At 53.7% G+C, this 23,482-nt stretch overlaps 7 protein-coding genes across 7 annotated transcripts; 6 read left to right on the top strand and 1 right to left on the bottom strand.

The window, feature by feature from the left end:
* Nucleotides 1–1,234: 1,234 nt before the first annotated feature.
* G647_09773 (uncharacterized protein) lies at nt 1,235–2,167 on the bottom strand (the record flags this gene model as incomplete). Its single annotated transcript, XM_008725766.1, has 1 exon — nt 1,235–2,167. One exon carries the CDS (start codon nt 2,165–2,167, stop codon nt 1,235–1,237), a length of 933 nt encoding a protein of 310 aa, XP_008723988.1.
* Nucleotides 2,168–3,521: 1,354 nt separating this feature from the next.
* On the top strand, nt 3,522–6,257 carry G647_09772 (uncharacterized protein; the record flags this gene model as incomplete). The annotated part of the gene is made up of 1 exon (XM_008725765.1): nt 3,522–6,257. The coding sequence occupies one exon, from the start codon at nt 3,522–3,524 to the stop codon at nt 6,255–6,257; it is 2,736 nt and encodes a 911-aa protein (XP_008723987.1).
* A 1,346-nt stretch (nt 6,258–7,603) lies between these two features.
* G647_09771 (uncharacterized protein) lies at nt 7,604–9,554 on the top strand (the record flags this gene model as incomplete). Its single annotated transcript, XM_008725764.1, has 2 exons — nt 7,604–9,227; nt 9,277–9,554. 2 exons carry the CDS (start codon nt 7,604–7,606, stop codon nt 9,552–9,554), a joined length of 1,902 nt encoding a protein of 633 aa, XP_008723986.1.
* A 1,337-nt stretch (nt 9,555–10,891) lies between these two features.
* G647_09770 (uncharacterized protein) lies at nt 10,892–12,634 on the top strand (the record flags this gene model as incomplete). Its single annotated transcript, XM_008725763.1, has 4 exons — nt 10,892–11,152; nt 11,212–11,428; nt 11,478–12,217; nt 12,281–12,634. 4 exons carry the CDS (start codon nt 10,892–10,894, stop codon nt 12,632–12,634), a joined length of 1,572 nt encoding a protein of 523 aa, XP_008723985.1.
* A 772-nt stretch (nt 12,635–13,406) lies between these two features.
* G647_09769 (uncharacterized protein) lies at nt 13,407–14,669 on the top strand (the record flags this gene model as incomplete). Its single annotated transcript, XM_008725762.1, has 1 exon — nt 13,407–14,669. One exon carries the CDS (start codon nt 13,407–13,409, stop codon nt 14,667–14,669), a length of 1,263 nt encoding a protein of 420 aa, XP_008723984.1.
* A 989-nt stretch (nt 14,670–15,658) lies between these two features.
* Nucleotides 15,659–19,210, top strand: G647_09768 (hydroxymethylglutaryl-CoA reductase (NADPH); the record flags this gene model as incomplete). Its single annotated transcript, XM_008725761.1, has 3 exons — nt 15,659–15,997; nt 16,051–18,791; nt 18,841–19,210. 3 exons carry the CDS (start codon nt 15,659–15,661, stop codon nt 19,208–19,210), a joined length of 3,450 nt encoding a protein of 1,149 aa, XP_008723983.1.
* Nucleotides 19,211–20,448: 1,238 nt separating this feature from the next.
* Nucleotides 20,449–23,218, top strand: G647_09767 (uncharacterized protein; the record flags this gene model as incomplete). The annotated part of the gene is made up of 2 exons (XM_008725760.1): nt 20,449–22,773; nt 22,823–23,218. The coding sequence occupies 2 exons, from the start codon at nt 20,449–20,451 to the stop codon at nt 23,216–23,218; spliced, it is 2,721 nt and encodes a 906-aa protein (XP_008723982.1).
* Between the last annotated feature and the right edge of the window lie 264 nt (nt 23,219–23,482).

Below are 23,482 nucleotides of genomic sequence, written 5' to 3'. Positions count from 1 at the left end.
ACTGGTGATATTGCGGAGAGACTGAGGTACGGATGAAGGGTCGAGCAGCACCTGGACGAACGTGGTGTTGTGAATGAAAGATCAGTATTGGTCAGGTCTAGATGCACCTCGAGGAAAAAGAGCGACAGGAGCAAGGCAAAAATGAGAATGACCGCAAAGTGTGCGCAAGTGTGTGAGGGCATAAACTCGTCGTTGAAACAACCCTTCCGGTATGCCAAAAGCTCGCCGACTACTTCCTTGTTGGGAAAACCTCGTCAACACATGATTGAGTCTCTTTGAGCAAGCTCCAGACTGTGATATGGATATTGCTGCACGTATTAAGAGCTGAGTTGCGCCAACCTCACAGCTCATACAGATTTACTTCGAAGGAAGTTCACAATGAAATCCACTTTGGGATCTAACGGTGCGATCCGACTTGACGTCATGTCCATATTCGTCTAGCGCGGTTATTTTTAGGGCTAGTCGATAGGTATCTCCATCTCGACCCGGAGCTCATTTTCTGACGTGTCCACCATGTCCTTTCCTCTACAACAACCGTCGTATCATATCCAACCCAAGTTCCCCCTTCTCGCTCCACCGGCCCCGGGCCGGTTGTACGAGGCGAGCTACTTAACCCCACCTCATGTCATCGTCCATCCCCGCGAATCAACTCCAGCAACGCAGGTATCTGTCCCGGCTTCAGCGGACGCTCAGATCCCGCTCGAGCCTGGCCTGCTTGTGTCAGAAGGAAACATACCGTGTCTCAGCATACGACGACACCTTGTCACACACGAATGAGGACCAGCTCATCAGAGGCTGACCCTCCGGTGGATGTAACTAGCTCCCCGACCCAAGAGTAGTCACTCTATTGCACAAAAAGCCGTCGGAACAAACAACAGGACTCAAACAAGGTTTGTAAGGATGTGTACGTAAGAGGGGGCCCGTGTTCATTGTTCGCCATCTTTATGTGAATGTCCACTTCATGTCCACTGCAACCCCTTCTGATGATACTCCCTTTGGGTGCTGAAAGCTCGACCAATGTGCCCCACTTAATGCCGTCGGAAATCGAGGGATTTTGTTATACAAGTATCGCAATGCACAGGAAGATTCCGTAATCTGTATCCTAGAATAGGCCGCGCGGAAAAACGTCCAGCGGCTGGGTAGGGGCTCTTAATGCGCAAAGGTATGCCAATGAAAGGCTCTGGTGTGAATCGAGAAGCCGCGGCCTGTTACCGGAGGTCACGGTACACGTAGCTCAGCTCGTATCGCCCTCCAGCTGCATGCATGATTCCCCTCTGGAATCGCTTGGTCCATCGCCGATTGCGATAGCAGGTGTTGCCGAAGATGCATCATGGGCTGGAAGTGGTTCGGCGTGGTGGATTGGATGAGACAGAATGTCCAAGACATCAGATCGGAGCCGGTTTCGACTTGCAATCGTCCTTGTTGCAAGGTCGATTTCAGGCTCAGTCCCTGCTTGCAGCTCTTCCTCAAGGCGTCGTCGAACGCTCATCTCGAGAGTGGAAGTGATAGAGACATGAATCTGATCCGCCCATCGGACGGATTTCGGACTCGGCGTTAAGCACGTGCTTGTGCTTGTGCTTCTTGGACCAAAAAGGTAGGATCGGGCACTCGGGAGGCGTTTCGAAGACGGTGGAGATTTGGTCAAGGCAGATCGGAGTGGTGTCGAAGTGGACCGGATGGGGTTCAAGAACCTCGTCTCTGAGGGCGAGTAAGGTGACATGACGACTGCAGCTCGCCTTGGGAAGGCATGGACGTTGATCTTCGTGATTGGCGTTGAAGGATTGGCCATGATATACCTCGAATTGCGGCTTTGCTTCTGACATTGAAGGTTGTATGGCTGGCACTCGTCGATCACACTGGCTCGTCGGCAGTCTGCTTCGTCTTGAACTTCTTTCTCACCATCGGCGCAGGCATGAACCTCTTCATATGTCTCCCACAATTTGGTGTCATGATGGTGGAGATAGGCTGCCAGTACCCGAAGTGTGCCGATGAGGAGACATACAAGAGCGCAAAGGATGAGGAGGGAAACCAGAATGCCTCGAATGAAGCCAAGTTCCAGGATCCGCAAGAAAGCCTTCTGCGCTAGTTCTGTAAAAGAGAGGGTGTCGGCTTCCGGCGAGAAGATTTCAGGGACGGGCGATGCCAGTGCCCAATGGAGCATGAACATGAGGGGAAGGAGACAGTCTAATAATCTCATGCGTCTTTGCGAGGACATCGTGTTGATCATAACTCTGCGAATGGCGGAGAGGACGCTTCTGGACGAGAACTTATCCAAAGGGCAACACTTCGAAAGACCAAGACAATCAACTTGGTGTTTTGATGCAAAGCCAAAGGGTACGTGATCAGAGTGTGACAGGCTGGGCTGCCTACTCGGTGCTCCCAAACACGGCGCCTGATGCGTACATTATGGGCGGACTTCGGGTTGTTGTTTTGGCCCTGCTGAGGCTGAAGCTGAGCGCTGAGCAAGGCATGGAATGTGGCGATAAGCAGATGGAATGCGAATCGAATCATGCAGCACGCACCGCACGACGCTTTGTTCATCAAGGGGAAATTGGACCAGTCTTGTGTTCTGTTCGCACTGGGAATGTCTCGAGTTAGAGGGAGTAGTCGGAACTGGACCGGTGCTTTGACGAGGTAGTTAAGGTAGAGCTGGCTGATACAGCCGGGCCATATTCGCTTTCCGACATTTCGTAGGGTGGAAGAGACTGATACTGTACTTCTGTCCCTAAGGAGCGGGATAATCGTACGCTCCTAGAGGCTGGCCATCCCAGTCTGAGATGAAGAGCGTCAGAGAGATACAAGGGGAAAGTGTCCAAGTGCGACTCGGCTGAGCTTCCTCTTATGCTAGCGTTTCGGTAGTCGCCTCAGCCGCTCTCCTTGATCCCTGTTCTGGCTGCCTCTTCTCGTCCATTGTCCTGCACAACTCGTCACTGTATATTCGCATCTTGATATCCTGCGATCAGTGTCCTACCTCAGGGCTACTAGCCGCGGCGGCCTCTCAACCATCGTCGTCGCTCCGTGGCCGAGGCGACGTGCAATTGAGCTCGGAAATCACACCCGCAGGGCGCTTGTTGACCAACCCCAACCAGCCATCTCTTCAACAGCGTACCTCGACCTTGTCGCCTTGCATCATTCACCAGGCCCGTCTCGAAATCACCTCGCCCTCGAAACTCTCCATTCATATCTTCAAGTGTTGACTGTTGTTGAAGGAGCTGACCCACTCCGAGGCCGAACGCGATCAAACACTCCGCCTGCGGATGCCCGGCTACGGAAAGTTTTTGGCCCTGTTACACGTCGCGCCACGCATCCAACCGTTTCCTGCGCTTTGAGGACCCCATAGGCTTTGACGCCGGTCGTCTGCGCAGTCAATCCTTCGTTCGAGCTAGCTCGACACCTCCGATGTCCTGAGAAGCAGACTCCTTCTCCCACGGTCATTTGTCGCAATGAGGTGGAGGCACCACTAAATGACATTGATGGCATAAAGTGATGCTGTGATGGGCAGGACTACCGAGTATACCATCATGGGCCCTCCCAGGGATCCTTCAACTCAATCGCCGCCGTCCTCGGCAAAATCTCTACCTTATCGCAACAGTTCAAGACACGCTTCGTCCAATCTCCGGAAGCTCTATCGCATATCCGCTCAGGATGTTGGCGACCGCCGTCCCCAGGAGCACTCCTATCACTCTGTCTCGACCGTCTTGCCAACATCGCCACACCTTCCCCCTACGCCGCCTGGAGCGAACGTTGAGAGCGACTCGCCAGCTCCAGAGGAAATTGCTCCATCTATTGATGCAGCTGTCTTTAGGTCGAGCCTGGTGACGCCTATTAACCAAAACAGTCCACCGACCCCTGATAACACCCCTCCACGCGAACGCAATGCTTCATACATCCGCCCCTTCTTGGGCACCCATTCGTCCATGGCTTCTACCCAAGCGGAATCATTCACGACCGCGCGCGAAGATTTCACCTCAGATGTCGATTCCGATGGGATTGTGCAACACCACGAGCATGGGTTCCAGTGGCCGCTGAGCTCCGTCGACAAATTCGGTGCGGCAGCGCACCGGCTGCGACCCAGTGCCTTACCTCGTTCGCCCCTAGTAAACTTATACAGCGAGGAGCCAGTTGTTAGTCGATCTCCAGAGACCCTCTTTGACAAACCTCGCTTTCTTAGTAGCGAAAGCGATGCAGAACTTCATACAGGGCCGGTACAGCTGAACCCAACCTCGAGCCCAGAGGCGGTCCCAAGTGGCGACCTTGTTCAGATTCGTATCGATACAGCTCCAGTCATACCGTCCGAAAGCGTTGAATCACCATATCCAGTTCGCTACAGCGTCGGTCCACAAGACGTGAAGAGAGGCAAGAGTCTGCGCGAAAGATTACTGCAAGCTCAAAGCCAGGACCCGTCCGCTTCGACGGAAAAGTTTGCGGACATAATTGGCTGGAACAGTTCTGTGCCAATTGGTGATGTGCCAGTTGAAGAACGTCGCTCGGGCGTCGAAGACAATCGACGTTTCTCTGGCATCTCAACAACGTCAACGGTTGAAGCATACGTCGTGGATCAGGCCCCTCCCCCCCAACGTAAGACAACGTTACGCCATGTTAACAAGCATGAATCCTTGCGCTCGGTCAGCTCGCCTCTACCAGCCTCAAACAGAAATTCAGTGCTTTCCAACTCCGACTCTCCGCACCGCCTCGTTCACAAAAAGGCACGCCTAAGCAATCAAAATCGCTGGAGCTTCGGTTCGGAGGTTTCCAGGTCATACAGTCTGGCTTCAAGTGCAGTGCTTCCCAAGACGGAAGTGATCCGGGTTGCGGTAATTCCAGAGAGGAGTTCCTCTTTGAATTCGTCTGCCCACAGCAGCCAGCGGCAGTCGCTGTCGAATAGTTCTGGCCGTACTCATTCTCGCAAGGGGTCGGACAATCCACCATCATCTTGGCATCATAAAAAGGCACTTTCGGAATCCGTTGAACGCGGCAGGGACCCACTCCAGGCACCTCTGATACCTGCACGGAGCTCCTCACTATCTGCGCCCACATCCAGGGCCACGTCTAGGGCCAATTCGATCACATCTGAGCACCTTCAAGTTCAAAGGAAACAGGCGGAGAAAGACCTTCGTAAGACGCTGGATAGAATGGAGTCCGAACGGCTGCTCAACAGCTTGCGCGGTTCGGACCTCTCAGATCAGGTTCATGATTCAGACGGGAATGCTTCAGCCCGTCCATATGGCAAATCTTCTAGACCAGGGGTCATCAAAATCACGGCTGCGTCTCCCACGAACCTAATTGTTGTCTCTGGCGACGGCGAAAGAGACTCGAATGCGCTTGGCTTGGTGGTTCCTGGGACGCAGGAATGGGCAGCTCTCCGGCCTCCATCAATATTTGACACGCCCTTCTCCCAACCCTCTTTTCAATCGGCTTCCCCCGAAATCAACGAGGCAAAGGCGATCAATTATTTCCCTCACAACAATCATTCCCTCCAGTTGATCGAGCCATTCTCGGTTGCGGAGTCAAGGGCTGTTCGGGAGGTTCAGAAGCAGAATCTGCCGGAAATCGAAGTGGAATCTCCTTTGCGCAATCCCCGACAACCTCCTGACCCACCACAGTTCAAAGTAATTCCGCCCACACCTGCCGACGAGAGTGCCGACCGTCAGCTCGGGGTTGACGCGAGAAGCTCTGTGAAGCGTCCTGGCGGATCGCGGAGTCGGTCAGAATCCTTCATGAGCTCCATTTCTCGCAATCTGAGCTTGAAGAACGCTCGCAACCGCAAAGCGGACCAAGATCTTGACAACAACCTACATCCAATGTGGCGCCCTCGAGCTTTCTGGGATGACATCGACAATGCTCGCTCAGAAGCCCAGCAGCAAGAACGCTCACTCGATGAAGGAGTTGTCAACAATTCCTTGGGTCTCCCACAAGAGAGGATTGTCATTACAGGCCCCGTGTCTCTGATCCGGCGGATCTCCGAACGTCGCAGGCAGAATAGAGGGATTGTAAAGCAATCAAGTCATTCGAGTCTAGCGAGAATTCGAGCGTCTCGCAAAATGCACAGATCTTCAAGGCTCGGTGTACGCTTCCACATCCCTCACATTGGAGTCAAGGCCGTCCAAGAAAGGATGCTGCATGCCAAACAGCGGAAAGAGGACGAACGGAGAGAAAAACGGAGAGCTGAACTCCGACGTAGCATCGGAGCGAATGTTGTTTCACAAGGCGACTCCCGGTTCCCAGCGAGCAATACGAGCCTGGCAAGAGAGATATGAAATCCGACAACCCACAGACAAGTCGATGTCCCGGAGTCGACGAGTTTGTTCGCCCACGTAGGCTGTCTCACGGATATTCCCCGATGTTCGAGACGGCGTTGACCATATATCATCCGGCCCTGGCGGCTTTGGATTTCTTTTTGCTTGGGCGTTTGTGAGGCTAGCTGGCAGCGTTGCGATCATGTTTTGTTGGAAATTGGGTTCTTGAGCGCAAGAGTTACGCACGATCTGACGTCTTGATGATTGACGATTAAAATGAACTAATGAGCATGTACCATCAGTGCACGGCAAACCCAGATGAAATGGATGTCTAGCGAGGAGTTGAATACAATTGCATGCTATCCTTTGGTGTTTGATCCTTCTGCTTTCGCATCCATCTGTTGCCTCTTCCTCAGATTCTCAAGACCGACAGAGTCAAGAAATGGTTCAAACGTGATGCTGGAGTCGAAAACGGTTACTAGGTGTTTTCGTTAGCTCTCGATTCGCTAGTAAAATGACTCACTTTGCTCCCACCGCGCTGATCATGGGCTTGTGGTTGGGTGATCTGGATATTGCTCCTCGATTCGACCGCCTTGTCACACCTCGGTGCTTTCTTCAATGGACGTTTCAAGAGCTCTCTCTTCTCTTCGGAGCTCGCCATTGGCAATCCGAGCCACGTCCGCCCAGTTCACGCGTGGATGACGATGGTAGAGGGGCTTTCAAGCAGGAGACAGTAACTTCTTAGCCAATTCTGGCGAAATTCTCCCCCTCAATTAATTGGTGCAAGGAACACCTGTTGACCAGCTCATGTTTCTTGTGCCTCCAGGATCTTATCTTATCTCTTAGCAACAGACTCGGACTTTGCCTGCGAGCCTGCGATATCGGATGGCGCACGCAAGTTGGACAATCCCAATTCAGACCCTCATCGGCCTTGAAATTGGCGACGATTTCAATCTGGCTTCCATATCCGCTGCAAGCCCAGGCGATGGCCCTGGCACCGCGCTTGCCAGTCCTACTCAGAGCCACAAAAGAAATGCCTCCGTGGCCGGATTCGACAGCTCGCCAGCAAGCCTTGAGTCACCAGATATAAATGGCGATGACAATGGGCGCGATGGTAGGCGCAGGCCGGTGAAAAGAGCTTGCAATGAATGTCGACAGCAGAAGGTGAGCCGTTACACATTCAACTGTATATTAAACATTGGGAGCGCTGCCTACACCACACATCCGTTGACATGCCGCTATCTGCTCACCCGCCCTCCGAAGGCCTTGCGCGTCTATTCGGTTCCACTTGTTTCCTGTCGCCTTGAGTCCTGTGGCTAACCTTCATCACGCAGTTGCGCTGCGATGTTGTGCAAGAGCCCTTCCAGATGTGCACTCGCTGCAAGCGCCTCAACCTCGGGTGCAAGATCGAAGACAACTTCAAGCGTGTTGGCAAGAGATCGCGAAATGCAGAGATGGAGCGCGAGATCATCGAGCTGCGCAAACAGGTGGCTGCACAACGGAAACCCGCAGGCGTAGCCAACGGCGCTCATACCAATGGCAAAGCTGCTCTGCAACCCTCGCCCACGGGAGACGGGACGTTCACGTCGGATGCTGCCGCCGCAGGATTGCTCGATTTGCGAGGCGGCGGAACAGGAAGACCAGTATTCAAACGGCTGGAAGACGTGACTCTCACTCAAGATCGGGCGCAAGAACTCTTTCAACGGTTCTTCACATTCCACCACCCATTCCTGCCCTTTCTCAACCCTGACAGAACGCCCGAGGAATACTACGCCCGATCGCCCCTGCTGTTTTGGACAATCATCTCCGTAGGTGCTCGTCATTACACTCCTGAGCCTGAGCTCTTCCATACCCTGACTGGGCCCGTAATGCGGCTGGTATGGTCAACCGTTGCTGAAGTACCCCAAAATTACCATATGATCAAGGGCCTCATCTTGCTGTGCGCTTGGCCGTTGCCTACGAGCAGCACATCCACAGATCCAACATTCATGCTCTGTGGTTTGATGATGCAGATAGCCATGCAGATTGGGATGCATCGTCCAACACATGCACAAGATTTCAGTAAGTTCAGGGTCGAGCTAAGAGAGGTGGAGTTGCAGGATCGAGTCGTGGTCTGGAGCGTGTGCAATATTGTCGCCCAGAGGATATGCACGGCGTATGGGCAACCACCTCTCAGTATCTACGACTGGACTCTGGGACCGAAGCCACTGGAAACAAACCCCAGCTACGAACTGCCGGCCCCGATATTCAATCGACTGCTGATAGAAAAGTTTGTTGACAAGGTGTCAAGGACGCTTTATATGAACCCACACGATCCTGTCGGCCTCGCCACGGACACGGAACGCCCGACTTACGTGTCATTCCTGGCACATGAACTGGAGGAACTTGAAGACAAGCTTCGCAAAGACACTTCGCCTATCACCAAGATATACCTCAAGGCTGCCGGGCTGCACATGAGATTGAGTGCATTTTTTTCGCCCCCTTCATTACCGTCGTATCGGACAGACATGCTGAAACTGTACTATGCTACAACCGAGTTTCTCGAAACTTGTCTGAGTCTGGAATCAAATATCAGCGTCAATCTGCCATCAAGCTATTCTCATGGCCTGTCGTTGTCATATGCGACGAATTATATATTCTTCACGATGCTTGGCGCTGGATTCTCACTCCTCAAGCTCATGCATCACTTCCTTGGGGAGCATGAGCTAGACGCCAAGGGTGCGTCCGAGCTTTTATCGAGGACGGTTTGGGCGCTGAGAAGTATGAGCGTGGAGGAAAACGACCTGGCAGAGCGCTTATCGGAGGTCCTAGCCCAGGTCTGGAAAAGTGGGCGAGTGCGTGCTGAACCCAACCGTAACAACATTGGCGAGGGTGCTGCCGATGATAGTCTCCAGCTCAAGGTCAAGTGTCGGATGTCCATGTCGGTGGTCTTCGACTCGGTTTGGCAGTGGCGACAGAATTTCCATTTCCGAGGCGGAAGGCCGGCTGATGGTAAGATGCCTTGTTCGTCGTTTTGAGACAGTTACTGACTAGATATCAGTTAGGCAACAAAATCCGCAACTTCAGCAGCCCGATACCAAAATGAACATTGCTGCTTCGAGCACAGACTCCGTCTCAGCGTTGAACGGGCCTATGTTGTCAGACCCAGCCCTTCCTCGAACAGCTGATCCTCTTAACGTGGAATATGGCCAGAACGATTATGATGTGTTCGACCCCCTCAATTGGATACTGGACGGCATAGTGGATTTCCCTTACAACTTCAACAGTCTCCACGGGGACGAGCTTACAGATTTGGACCCGTTGGCAGGATCAATGTGAGATCGGAGCAAAGCACCTAGATGAAGTATTCACAATGCCGGAACACTGGCTCTATTCGTTTTGGAAGCGGCTCTGTTACAGTTGCTGTGGTCGGTTCGGCGCTGTTGCCGTGGCAAATAACATAGATATCCAACATACTCAAGTACTTTGCTCTGTTCCCTGTGGCGGCTTCGAGGCTATTGGGCATGGACGATTTTACTCCGCCGCGTGCGTCTCAACTTCTGGGTGGCGCGCAACAAAATATTGTACAGAGTACATTCAAGAGCGTTGACCACGGTACGGCCTGGCCTACATTTGGCAGCTCCGGCCCTGGGCAGTACATATACGTTTCAGCCTCAACCTCAGCGATTAAACGATGACGGTGGATTGATCTTTCCCTGAACAGGGGTCATGCTCTCGTCGCTGCGCAGAGGAGCCAGGCGGAAACCGAGCGATCAGCTCTAGCGGGTAAGCGACCAGCGAGATGAGGTCGCAGTTCGTCCAGAATTCCAACCGCAGATAACGTTTCGACCAGTGGCGAAAGCCAATAAACGATTAGCAACGGCATTACTCGCACTGCATCGAATTGGGCAAGCTGACGCCTTATCTCGAGCTTTCTTACGCCAAGTGTGGCCGCGCCCAATTCTGGGAGCTCGCCGCCAGTCTTTCTCCGCTTCTCCTCCACTCACACCAAAGCTTCGGCTTCAAGCATGCTCAAGCTTGATGCAGGCCATGCTTCTTTCGCTTGTCCCCTGGCGCCAACTCGCGTGGCCTTTCAGATGCCCATGCTTGAGCGATACCGACTCTAGACACCAGGCAGACGCGGTGGCTGGTATAAACGGTGCTGAAGCTGCAAACGTCACCGAAAGGCGAACTCCGACCGGTAGGTGACGGGCGGGGCATTGTCAATGTGAAGTTGGCATATCCGGGGCGTCCCCAGCCTAATAGGCATTGTGCATACTGAGGAGGGACTCATTAGGCATCGAGCTGGTCTGTGGTGGTAGGAGAGATGATCTCTGGGGTGGTCCGAAAGCAAATGAGATCCAGTCCACGACGTGTTCGGCTGTCACCGATTCAGCAGGGGTGCATGGCTCTCACGGTCCCGAGATACGAAGACCCTTATCTCGAAGATCGAAAAACCGCCGCTGGGGCCCAGGTGGGTCGCACCGCTAGAGTGACGGCGGTATCCATGGCCTATCGCCTTGCCCACCATCTACTATATTACTCTCCCGTTCCCACTGTGTTCTTGGGGTATTTTGCTAATGTCTCATTTCCCTTGTACCGTCGTTTCGTCCTTGATTCGCGGTCCATAAAGAGTGTCTTCTTGGGAAAGCCTTCCGGGCCCATCGCCAGTCAAGATGGCATCCTACGAGAAAAGTGGCTACGAGAAAAATGGCTACGATGTCGAGTATCAACAACCCGAGCCGTACGAGAGACACCATTCTGTCGTGGCACCCGATGCTTCAGGCGCCGTGCATGGGGAATCATTCACCATCGGCGACTCGATGTACGCCAAAATGCAACGTCTGGCCGGGCGCTTCCATGTTGAGCAGCGCGGCATTGAACGTGTTCCTGCAGATGAGCAGACGGATAATAGCACCTTTAAGGTGGGCACAATGGTATGTTCCCAGAGCTCTTCTTTGGTGATGGAGATGTGGGTGGCTGACCCTTTCAACAGTGGCTCGCAGCCAACATGGTCGTTTCTTCCTTCGCCATCGGCGTCCTCGCAGTTCCGGTCTTTGGGCTCGGATTCGTCGATTCCATCCTGACAATCCTCTTTATCAATATATTCGGCATAATACCAGTCTGCTTTTTCTCGACATTCGGGCCCAGGTTTGGCATGCGCCAAATGATTCTCAGCCGCTTCTTCTTTGGCTACTACGGAGTCAAGATCAGTATGCCAGTCTTACAAGGCCCATCTTAGCCTCACTGACGATTTCCCAGTCGCTGTTTTTAATTGTCTTGCTTGCCTAGGATGGTCGTCCGTCAATGTGATCGTGGGCTCTCAACTCATCCATGCCGTCAACCCGGACGTCCCGGCGTGGGCAGGGATCATCAGCATCGCTGCTGGCACTTTCTTTATCACGCTCTTTGGGTACAAAGTCGTGCATTTATACGAAATGGTCGCGTGGGTGCCGTGCTTCATCATCTTCCTCATTGTGATTGGGGAGTTTGCACATCGTGGCGATTTCGTCAACATCCCAATGGGTACTGGAGCAGGCGAGACTGGGTCAGTCTTGTCTTTTGCCGCGTCCATATTCGGCTTCGCCACGGGCTGGGCTTCCTATGCCAGTGACTACACTTGTTACCAACCTGCGAACACCTCCCGGACAAAGATCTTCTTCTACGTCTTCGCCGGGTTGGTCTTCCCTCTATGCTTCACCCAGATGCTGGGTGTAGCTGTCGCGACCGCCATACCGACGAATCAGGCGTACGCGGACGCCTACGCCACCGATGCTGTTGGTGGTCTCTTGCACGAAGTTCTTGTCCCACCACTGGGAGGCTTTGGCAAGTTCTGTCTCATCATCCTAGCTCTCTCGATCGTCGGCAATAATATTCCCAACATGTATTCTGTGGCGTTCTCTTTGCAGACCCTGACCCACTATGCGCAGATGGTGCCCCGTTTCATCTGGACGCTGCTTGCCACCATCACCTACTGCGCCATTGCGATTCCAGGCGCGGATGTACGTCACACCCTTTTCCTTGCTTCTATCTCTCCCATTGTACGACTCGCTAACCTGTCTTAGCATTTTGAATCTGTCCTGGAAAACTTCATGCTGGTGATCGGCTACTGGTTGGCCATCTACGAGGGCATCTCTCTCCCCGAACACTTCATCTTCAAGCGCGGAATGGGAGGGTACAAGCCCGAAATCTACGATCAACCAAAGTACCTCCCACCAGGCATTGCCGCAGCGGCAGCTTTCTGCTTTGGCATTCTGGGTGCGGCAATGGGAATGGCGCAGGTGTGGTTCATCGGCCCAATCGGGAAGTTGATAGGTACCGAGTTCGGTGGGGATATTGGGTTTGAATTGGCTTTTGCGTTCACGGCGATCACATACGTGCCGTTCAGGTACCTTGAGAGGAGACACTTCCACCGATAAGTGGGACGTGCCGGGATTAAATCGATTTATTCATTAATTCATGAAGTTGTACACCGTTGGCGATTTTGCGGCGCTTCCCTGCGTTGAAGACTGAGCCGAGCAACGTCTTGGCATCAATGAATGTTCTCATCGCAACCAACCTTAGGTAGGCATAAAGTGTACTATTTTACCACCTAGGATAGCCCTGATAGAGTTTTGCTGTTAGGATCTCGGAGCCAAGTACGATCTTCATCAGGTCGGGGCTAAATATTGAAGGCGTAGAAGACCACGACACCTTTTAAACTAGCGGCGAGAGAAATCGACAACCACCTAATAACTATGACTCAGTGATGTTACACTTGATCTGTAGGCTTCGGATTACTATTAACACTGCCCGCCGACCAAGGATGCGGCGATCGTCATAGGGCCAAAATTTGGACTTCTGAAGACGGACGAAACCGAGAAGAATGCCCGGCCATCGTCTTTCTCGCTTGGAGCAACATGTCTTCCGCAGCTTCTTGACAAACACCCACACCCATCCCAACAGTCCATGTATAGATTGGCAAGTGCTTCACTGCAACTCAAAACATGATATGAGCATGGGTCACGGACCAAGAGGACTGCACCCTACGCCACCACGTGTCAATCCGTAAAGTGCCACAGCAGGTATGTAAGCCGACGTCTGCCAATGTTGATGATGTGGTATTTTTAAAGGTCGACCTCCGTCCGGAATGCGCGGCGTCGTGCTCCTTGCTTCCTTTCTGTATTCCGTACCCATCGCGAGACCGAATCAATGGCGGATTTTCGGCCGTCGTGGACGGTCAAAGAACATGTCATTGCAGCATCACATCCCAGGGGATACCGAAGAGGAGTGCGCGATCCACAGAAGTCTCGCTTGCGACTCCATGTGAAACAATATGTACCCGTTACACCGAAAGAGCGGTCGGTCGATGATTACGCCATAACACTGATCGTGCAACACGGGCAGCCTCCCGGCGACAACAAGGAGTCGTACGAACCGTTCATGTGGGATCTGCTCTGTCAACCGGGACTACCTCCGGTGCGGGCGGTATGGGCCATGGACATTGCTTCTTCCGGACAATCGTTCCTGTTGAATCAAGACGAGATAGGCGATGAACCACATTGGTACGACGCTGCAAGAGACATTACGCAGATGGTCAATCACTTCCAAGCCGAAATGCGACCGCCACTGGTCGGGATCGGCCAGAGCTGGGGAGGCGCCGTGCTTACGGTGGCGGCCGCTTTCAATCCTCGACTCTTTCAAGGTCTGATTTTGAGCGAGCCGATTCTCGAGAACGGATGGTATCATGTACATGCCAGTTTGGAGAGCAAAGGCGAGATCCTGGTTACAGGAGGTGCAGCGGCTCCGAGTCTGGCAAGGAGAAAGCGCCACTACGCCAGTCGCGCTGCCTTGACAGAATCGGTCCAGCGCGCGAAGATGTGGAAGGCATACGATCCACGAGTTCTGCAGCAGATTCTGAGATATGACTACCGCGATCTGGAAGATGGTAGGGTGGAGTTGATCACCCCGCCGGTCCAGACAGTATCGTACTTCTTGCGGCCGTCACCGCCACTGTCTGGATTTCCGGAGAACGAGGACTACGCCACGAGGGATGAGGATGCCAACTGGCCTCCTGGCTTCTACGCTGCGCAGGGTGCTGTCGCAAAGAAGGCACTGGCGACTCTGAACTGCCCGCTACTCTTCCTGTGGGAGACGAGAGGCACTTTTGTCAGCGACGAGGGTTACAGGCAGCGTGTCCTGGCGTCTGCTGATGCCCTCGGTCGTCGAAAGAACCAGATTGAGCAGATATATGTGGACAGTGGGCATTCGCTTGCGCTGTTCGCGCCCAGAAAGACCGCAGAGGCGGCGGCAACGTGGATCGAGAAGTTCTGGCACCGTTGGCTTGACGGGGAGCGCCGGCGGCAGTTCGATGCACCTGTCGATGCTCAGAACGTACCTCCAGAGTTTGTGGAAAGGACCCAACGTGTGGACACAGCCACGGCCGATTACGTGAAAAGGAAGCTGAAGCTCTGATACTCGTACAAATCCAAGACGCTTTGTAACCAGATATTCCTCGCGAGTAATTCGCATTCAAGGACAAAAACTGGCTGGCATAAGCCCAACCAGTTCGTCTCAGCTGGTTGCAGGCGACGTAAATGCCGCAGTGAGGATCTGGGATCTGGGATCTGGGTTGATTGGTGGTTGTGCTGTGGAACACATCATGCAGGTACAGACCCAAATATAAAGTCTCCCACGCCTCCTGCTGGGAGTCATGACGATTGTCTGGGCGGCATTGACGTGAGTACGAGTGCCCAGTCAGCCACAGAAGGTACGTGTCGCAGTGCAAACATGATGGCAAGACGAGTACGAGCCTCATCGAGCTGCGGGGAGGATTGGGAGTAAGATGCCGAATGGGCCCACGCCGCCGTTGGCCAGTTTCTGTGGTGAAAATCCTCAACGGCCAAATGATTGGGTGGCGGGGAGAGGGAGCTCACGCGGATATGCCAGCCGCGAGCACCAAATCCGCAGCCAGCGCGGTGGTGGGTGGCTAGGCTCCTCAACTAGCCTCCTTTGGCTGCATGGAGCCCCCAAACAACCGAAATCTTGCAGGTGGGCACACTGGAGACGATCGAAACCCTGCTGGAAATTTCATGGACCGAGAGAATTGTCGCCTCGAGCCGATGGCTTTGTGCCATACCAGTCTATCCCTATTCCCTATTGTCTCTCGAACCTGCCTCTTACCTTGATCCTGCACTCGTTCCCGGCGGTAGAAGCACTGCTCGCTAACGGCTCGGAAAATTGTGAAGTCACTCACTGTGCAGCTACATTGGTATGCGACGGCCTCCTTGACGGCTCCCCTCCTGACCGCCACTTGCACTTCTGCATCTTTGGCCTCGATGTCTTTGTGCAACGCGACTGACAAATGACAAGCAGGACTTGTTCAACCGTCTCGGGCATGGAAAGATAGGCGTCAATCATTTTCCTTCGTCCTACCCTCCTCTACCTCGTCGGATTCTCTCAAAATGGTCCGAGGCTCAAATCTGCTCCCCAAACAACTTCGCTCTCTGGGCAATAGCGACGGCTGGCTGAACCGCACGGTTACCTCCAATCTTCTGGCCGTTTCGAGTCTGGCATGCGCGCACCCCATTCACACAGTCGTTGCAATCGCTCTGTTCGCAAGCACCTCCTACGTGGGCCTGTTGCAAGAGAGCCTGTTCGACAGCGGCCTCAAATCTCTCCAGCAAAACGGAAGGGTGGATGTGGAAGCCCTTCTACAGGGAAGCAGGACGTTGGAGCTGTCCGAGAAGACTGCATGGAAATGGCAGTTCCCAGAAGATTCCAGTGTCCCTCGGGTCTCGCTGGTAAGTGCTATCTGGCCGGGACACACGATAGAACTGACAAGGCCTAATTGCAGGGTCCCAACCACTATGCGATCTCAACCTTTGTCTTCCCAGACTCTTCCTCGAATCAGCTGGCACCAGATGTCACTGCCGTTTCCACTCCGGCTAATGTGACTGCCACCAACATTCCAACTACCTCGAATTTGCTCTCGCCGATATCGCATGACACCTCGCTCGCCTTCTACACATCCTTCTCCGAACTCGCGGACTTCTTGAGAGCTGCACAAGAGCTTCCGGCACAGCAGGCGCATTCGGCCGAACAAAGAAAACCCTCGTGGTTCATGAAAGCTGCTCGCCTGAATGGCAACGGACCGCGTGGCGCCTACACAACCTGGTTCCGGGAAGGATGGACTTCTTTCGTCGACTTGCTCAAGCATGCTGAAACGCTGGACATCATTATAATGTCTCTTGGTTACCTGTCGATGCATCTTACCTTTCTCTCGCTGTTCGTCTCCATGAAACGTCTCGGTTCCAATGCTTGGCTGGCGGTCTCAGTCCTCTTCTCGAGCCTGTTTGCCTTCTTATTCGGACTGGTGACCACAACAAAACTTGGTGTTCCGATCAACATGGTTTTGCTGTCAGAAGGACTGCCATTTCTCGTGGTTACAGTGGGCTTTGAGAAGTCGATCATTCTCACAAAAGCTGTGTTGTCCGCCTCGTACGACAAGAACCGGCGAAACCTGGAGAATGGCTCTGCTAATGGCCGTGCTAATGGTCCAGTGGTCGCTCCTAACTCGCCCAGCTCCATCCAAGATGCGATCCAGATCGCCGTCCGGGAGACCGGGTTTGAGATCGTGCGAGACTACGCTATTGAGATCGCCATTCTTATTCTGGGCGCAGCCTCAGGCATTCAAGGCGGTCTACGACAGTTCTGTTTTCTAGCGGCATGGATCTTGGTGTTTGACTGTCTCCTGCTCTTCACTTTCTACGCGACTATCCTTTGCATCAAGCTCGAGATCAACCGCATCAAACGTCATGTTGCTCTCCGCAAAGCTCTCGAAGAAGATGGCATCAACCAACGTGTTGCCGAAGACGTTGCCACGAACAACGACTGGCCTACTGGACAGTCCGGTCAAGCAGCAGGGTTCAACATCTTCGGCCAAAAGATCAAAGCCAACAGTGTGCCTAAATTCAAGATCTGGATGGTCACTGGATTCGTCATTATTAATCTGGTCAACCTCTGTACCATCCCGTTCCGGACAGCCAAAGCGCCAGGAGCTGCCATGCCAAGCGTCTTGACTCCTGCACCTATTGACCCATTCAAAGTTGCAGAAAATGGCCTGGACGCCATCTATGTGACAGCCAAGAGTCAGAAGCGAGAGACCTATGTTACTGTTCTTCCTCCCATTAAGTACGAGCTCGACTATCCCCACCTTCCCCGTGCGGACACAGCAGACGACCTAGGCTTCTTCGATACGGACTATACTGACCAGCTTCTGAACGTTGTGGGCGGGCGTGTGATCGAAGGCGTATTGAGTAGCCTGGAAGACCCTGTTCTCAGCAAGTGGGTTTTGATTGCTCTTACTCTGAGTCTGATACTGAACGGATACCTTTTCAACGCTGCACGCTGGAGCTTGAAGGAACCACAATCTACCACAAGTTCGCCAGCGGCACAAAAAGCACCCGAACTTGAGCTGCCCTTGACACCAAGACCCCGACGAACCACTGTTACGGCGCCAGCCCAATCTGAAAGGTCACCGGCGGAACGGGAGCAGATGCTCAAAGAGAAGAAGGCAGCCTATTTGACCGATGAGGAATTGATCGACTTGTCGCTGAAGGGCAAGATCCCCGGTTATGCGATCGAGAAGACCCTGGAAAACGCAGAAGTCATGAGCCGGCGCGAAGCATTTGTGCGAGCCGTGAAGGTTCGAAGAGCAGTTGTGTCACGCACCCCAGCAACCAAGCATGTGGCCGCTGGCTTGGAAATTTCGAAGGCTCCGTACAAGGACTACAACTACGAGCTTGTGCATGGCGCCTGCTGTGAGAATGTTATTGGCTACCTGCCTCTTCCCTTGGGCGTTGCTGGACCCATCATAATCGACGGCCTTCAGTATTTCCTGCCGATGGCCACGACGGAGGGGGTGCTGGTAGCGAGCACAAGCCGTGGGTGCAAAGCCATCAATGCCGGTGGCGGCGCAGTTACCGTTGTTACTGGTGATGGTATGACCCGGGGACCGTGCGTTGGTTTTCCTACCCTTGTCAGAGCCGGCGAAGCGAAAGTGTGGCTCGATTCCGACGAAGGCCAGCAGAGGATGCGTGAAGCATTTAATTCTACCAGCCGATTCGCTCGACTGCAGTCCATGAAGACGGCCATGGCGGGGACGTATCTTTATATCCGTTTCAAGACGACGACTGGTGACGCCATGGGTATGAATATGATATCGAAGGGAGTGGAGAAAGCTTTGTCTGTGATGGCAACCGAATGTGGCTTCGAGGACATGTCGACAATCACTATCTCAGGCAACTACTGCACCGACAAAAAGCCAGCGGCGGTGAATTGGATCGATGGTCGCGGGAAAGCCGTGGTTGCCGAGGCTGTCATTCCAGGAGACGTGGTTCGCAATGTTCTGAAGAGCGACGTGGACGCACTCGTCGAGCTCAATGTGTCCAAGAACCTGATCGGCAGCGCGATGGCTGGCAGCATAGGAGGTTTCAACGCTCACGCCTCGAACATTGTCACGGCAATCTTCTTGGCCACGGGCCAGGATCCGGCGCAAAACGTTGAGAGCTCTAACTGCATTACCATCATGAAGAAGTAAGTTGATTGTGTCTAGACCAGTTTGCAATCACTGACGTGCGAACAGCCTCAACGGAAACCTTCAAATCAGTGTGTCGATGCCCTCAATCGAGGTTGGCACCATTGGCGGAGGCACCATTTTGGAGGCCCAATCATCCATGCTGGAGATGCTCGGAGTGCGAGGATCACACCCGACCAATCCAGGCGACAATGCTCGAAAATTGGCCAGGATCGTCGCAGCAGGCGTGCTTGCAGGCGAGTTGAGTCTCTGCAGTGCTCTTGCAGCAGGCCACCTGGTGAGAGCACACATGGCACACAACCGAAGCACGGTGCCTACTCGGGCCACAACGCCCGTCTCAGCAGCGGTTGAACCCTTCCTTCGAGCACAAAATGGGCCATCAATACCGTCCTCCCTCAAAATGACGACCGGCAAATGACCTTGTGGGCAGGCCACAGTTGTACAGATGAACAACATTACACATATGGGCGATTAGCACGTGGCGTTTGGAGGCCCGCGGTCCGAGTCGACCAGCCACTGGCTGTGATTGATCACCATGACCGCACTTTTGGGAAAGGCATAATGACTGGAGAAAGGTGCACGCTTTCAGCTCTCATGGCAGAGGTGCGCCGGCGAGTAGTTCTGGCGACTTTTGTACAACATCCCAGTACACGATAGAGAAGATGAGCGATCATCGTTAGCCGCTCTCGTCGCTTTTTTGCGTACTGTGTATGGTGCTCCGAAAGCATGATGAATGTCATCACTGGAAACATCCCAAAGCACACCTATTGTCGACGCCACCAAGCGGCAAGGCGCCAGAGGCGCTCAATTTGTGGTTCGTTTGGCGCCAAAGAAGCCCTGAAGAATCGGCGACGGAGCAGTGATTAACCACTCAGGAACCGTCAAAGCTTAAGTGTCGCGCGTCCTTTGTTTGATAGTGGAGATGCCGCCGGCGCGTCAGATCAGGTGGATCTGGGTTGTATTGGGGCTGGGTTAGTAAGGGGGTTGCAAAAAGTTTGAGATCTGGATGCTGGTGTTCTGGATGGCAATGGTAGGCGTCTCCCATAGCGCAGAAGCCACTGGCCATCGTCTGCAACGAAACGTGTGCCAATAGAAGCAGAACACAGCAATACAGAGGCAAGGGAGGAGGATAAAGAAGCGTCCTCACTTTGATCTGGTTCTGCCGCAGACAATGGGCTCGTCCTCTTAACTACTCCGTACAAAAGCGGTCACCAATTGGCTGCAAGCCATCGGGCCAGTGATCCAGTGCGCCAGTGAGTCCACTGTCGAGCCTGCGCTTTTTGGAGACAGACTATTGCTGCACCACAGTCGCACTCTCCCGAATTCGATTACATGCCTACGCAGTACACACTGCCCTCTTCCTCCCTCTGAATAGCCCAGATCAACACCACACTCGTTTACCCACATCGCCGTCTGCTGGACAGTCCGGACTGAACCTTGGGAGGATACAGCTTCTCAGAGAGCGTCGATTCCAGCCACGCCTCCGCACTGGCCAGCCGCCCTCGTCCGTTCTTTGACCCGTTGCACCGCTACCGACCTTGCTACATTTCGTGCCTCACATACCTCCTTCCCACACAAGCAAAGAGACTCGAGCACAGAATATCACGACTTCCCTTCCGTCCCAACCCTGGCTGTCGAAGTCGATGAGTTTGCAACATGCAGGCCGCCTTATCCTCCCTTCCTCGAGCACCCGAGTTGTCCCCAGTCTCAACTGCCAGCGAGTGGTCCGGCGTCAACAATTACAATCAACTGTCGCGGAACGATGGTGCATTTCCCGCCCTACCTCTTAACGCGCCCGCGGATGATTTCGGTCCCTCGAAGCCACCCGGCCCCTACACACGCCCTCCCAATGGCGGCGGCATGAACTTTGCACCTCCTCAGCTCGACCCCATGGGACAACGGCGCCCTTCCGATTCGGGTTCTCGGGGTTCTTCGCGCACTGGGTCGATTGCCAATTCCCGCTCGAGTGATGGCACGATATCGGACGAGCAGAGCAGAAAGTACAGGCGGATGGAGGCGGAATTATTCCAACACTATACCGTCCTAAAAGGCTTTCTCAAGGGCGCCTCTCAGGCTCCTCCTCGCCCTAACAAGGCTCGGGACAAGCTCCTACGATTGTCGCCTGTCCAATTCCACGAACTGAGCACCGACGTTTTCGACGAGTTGCAAAGAAGGCAGGCTTTGGCGCCTCTCCCAGGTCGCCCACCCCGCCAACAGAATGTGCCTCCTTTCTTACAGCCACGACCGGATTTCCACGAGAAGCGAAACCAGGCCCGACAAAAGCTGTCCTCTCTGCAGACGCCCAGGTTCCGCGACCTCTCGACGGATGTCTTTTGCGAGTTGGAGCGCAGATTCCCACAATTTCAGCGGCCTGATGGGGGTAGGAGGGATAGTGCGCGGTCTCAATCTAGGGGTCCGGCTCCGCCGTCAAGAGAAGGCCCTCCGCAACCCAACGGCTTCGGACTCCCATCTCGATCCCAGACTTTCGGCGGCTCAGGCGCACAGGGGTACCCTCAGAGGCAAGAATCAGTGTCCAGTCTTCCGCCCATCGAGAATCCTCCTTCGCTCGCGGACCTTGGAAGACCGATGCCCAAGCAGTTTCAAAGCAACACGATCACCCCTAATAAAAGTACCATGGTCGAGGATGAAGACGATTCGCAGGCAGATTCAAAGTACGACAGGTCGAGCGATGCTTTTGGCCTCGAAAGCTCTCTTGCCAGCCCCAGGAGCGATCGAGATACCGCTGCCACATCGCAGAGTGGCGTAAGCACGAATTCCACGAAACCCAGCCTACCAGCATTAGCCGAACTCCAGGACAAGGTCTCCAGGTTGGAGTCCAACCTGGAACTGAAGGATGCGGAACTCAATCAACTGAAGAGTCAGGGCGAAGAATGGGTCATAACGAAACAGGATCTGGAGAAGAAGCTGGAGGAAGCAGAAAACTTGAACAAGTCGTTGAAGGACGAGATTGAGAAGTTGAGGGCTGAGCAGCCACACTACAGCGGGGAGAACGTTCTCTGGAAGACGAAATACCTCAAACTCGAACAGGATCATGGGGTTTTGCAGAAACAGCTGGCACAACAGCAACAGCTAACCGACGAAGTGAGCCGGCAAGGCCAGGCATACCTTGAGGAAATGAGAGCCTTGACGGAATCAGGTGGGGGCAATTTCGAAAAGGAGGAAAAGTTGCAAGCAGAAGTGCAGAAGCTTGAAGACGAAGTCAAGAACTGGAAAAGTCGGTATGTTAGAGCTAAGGCGCAAGTTAGGAGCGTGCGTGCAAGCTCTCTGGGCCTTAACATTGCCCGTACCGACGCCAGTCAGCACGCCGTGGCTCTTCAAGACCGTGACGGACTGGTCAAAGATGTCAACGTCACGCAGTTCCAGATGGCCATTGACGAGCTTCTGCAGATTGCGAGGTCCGATAACCCTGCCGCAGTGCTTGATCACATGAAAATAGTGGTATTGGCAGTGCGCGGAATTACATCTGACATCGAGTCCGCTTCATCGGCAGCAAAGGACGATGAAACAAGCAAACGGAGGAGCAAGCTCAAGAGTAAGGTGTCGGCAACGGCAAACAATCTCATCACAGCTTCCAAGAATTTCGCCTCCGCCAGTGGACTGTCACCCGTCAGTCTTCTGGACGCAGCGGCCTCGCATCTGACGGCCGCTGTAGTTGATTTGCTTCATTCAGTGAAGATACGACCTACACCTGCTGGGGAACTAGGGCATGACGATGAGCCCAACCTGGAGTCCCTGCAGGGCAATGGATATTTCAACATTGCCGAGACCCTGAGAAGGCGGAGCGAAATCGAGAGCATCTACAGTGCTCTGAGCACGCCATCTGCAAGCAAGAATGCCCCGAATCGAAGCGGTTCGAATTCACACCTGCGGCATGATTCCAACCTCGTCAGCGGTGCCGGGTTAGGAATCAAAGTGGGCTATGCAACCAGCCAGGAGGAGGCCGATCTCGAGGATCTCAAGGTGAGTCCAGTGCGGGCGTGCAGGGGACTTCCACGCTAATGATGCGCAGATGTATCTCGAAGATCAAACTGATGGGCTCGTCCAGTCTATCACTTCCTTGGTTGATTCTGTTCGGAACAACGATGCCATGCCCACCATTCAACTTCACATGACAACCATCTCCGGCACGATCGAGGACATTATCAATTCTGTGGACAGGACGGGCAATGAGCCGTCCTCATACCAAACGACACTGAGGGAGAAGTCGGGGCCTATTGTGTCGATCCTGCAAAACTGCCGGGAGCAGATGTCGCAGGTCAGCAACGAATCCACGGCTGAAAAGGAGGTTTTGCAGCAGCTACCTCCTCTTGCGTTCCGAATTGCACGAGAGACGAAGGAGTTGGTATCGAGGGTGATGGCCATTGAAGCTGGCCCGGGTAGAGGCGCCGACGATGATTTCAGTTGAGCCACAATACCGAACTAATGCAATAGAAATTCTACGACCTGGTAGCTGTAAGGCCCCATTTGTGCGGCATATACTGTGTCAATGTATCGATATGACTGATCCTGAAGATCCCGTCCTCATGGATCTTGAAGGCGGCCACGTATTGCTTCAGCGTTTGGCCGGTCAACCCCTTTCCAGCCTTAGCACGACATTTGATTGGCCGGCGACGTGCCATACTTCAAGTTTCCTGGCAAACTGTCCCTTTCTCATCAGCTTCTCCCAGTC

This window comes from Cladophialophora carrionii (assembly GCF_000365165.1).
Source record: "Cladophialophora carrionii CBS 160.54 unplaced genomic scaffold supercont1.11, whole genome shotgun sequence".
NCBI lineage: Eukaryota > Fungi > Ascomycota > Eurotiomycetes > Chaetothyriales > Herpotrichiellaceae > Cladophialophora > Cladophialophora carrionii.
The sequence above is the reverse complement of the archived record's forward strand: the minus strand, read 5'-3'. Positions and strand labels throughout refer to the sequence as shown.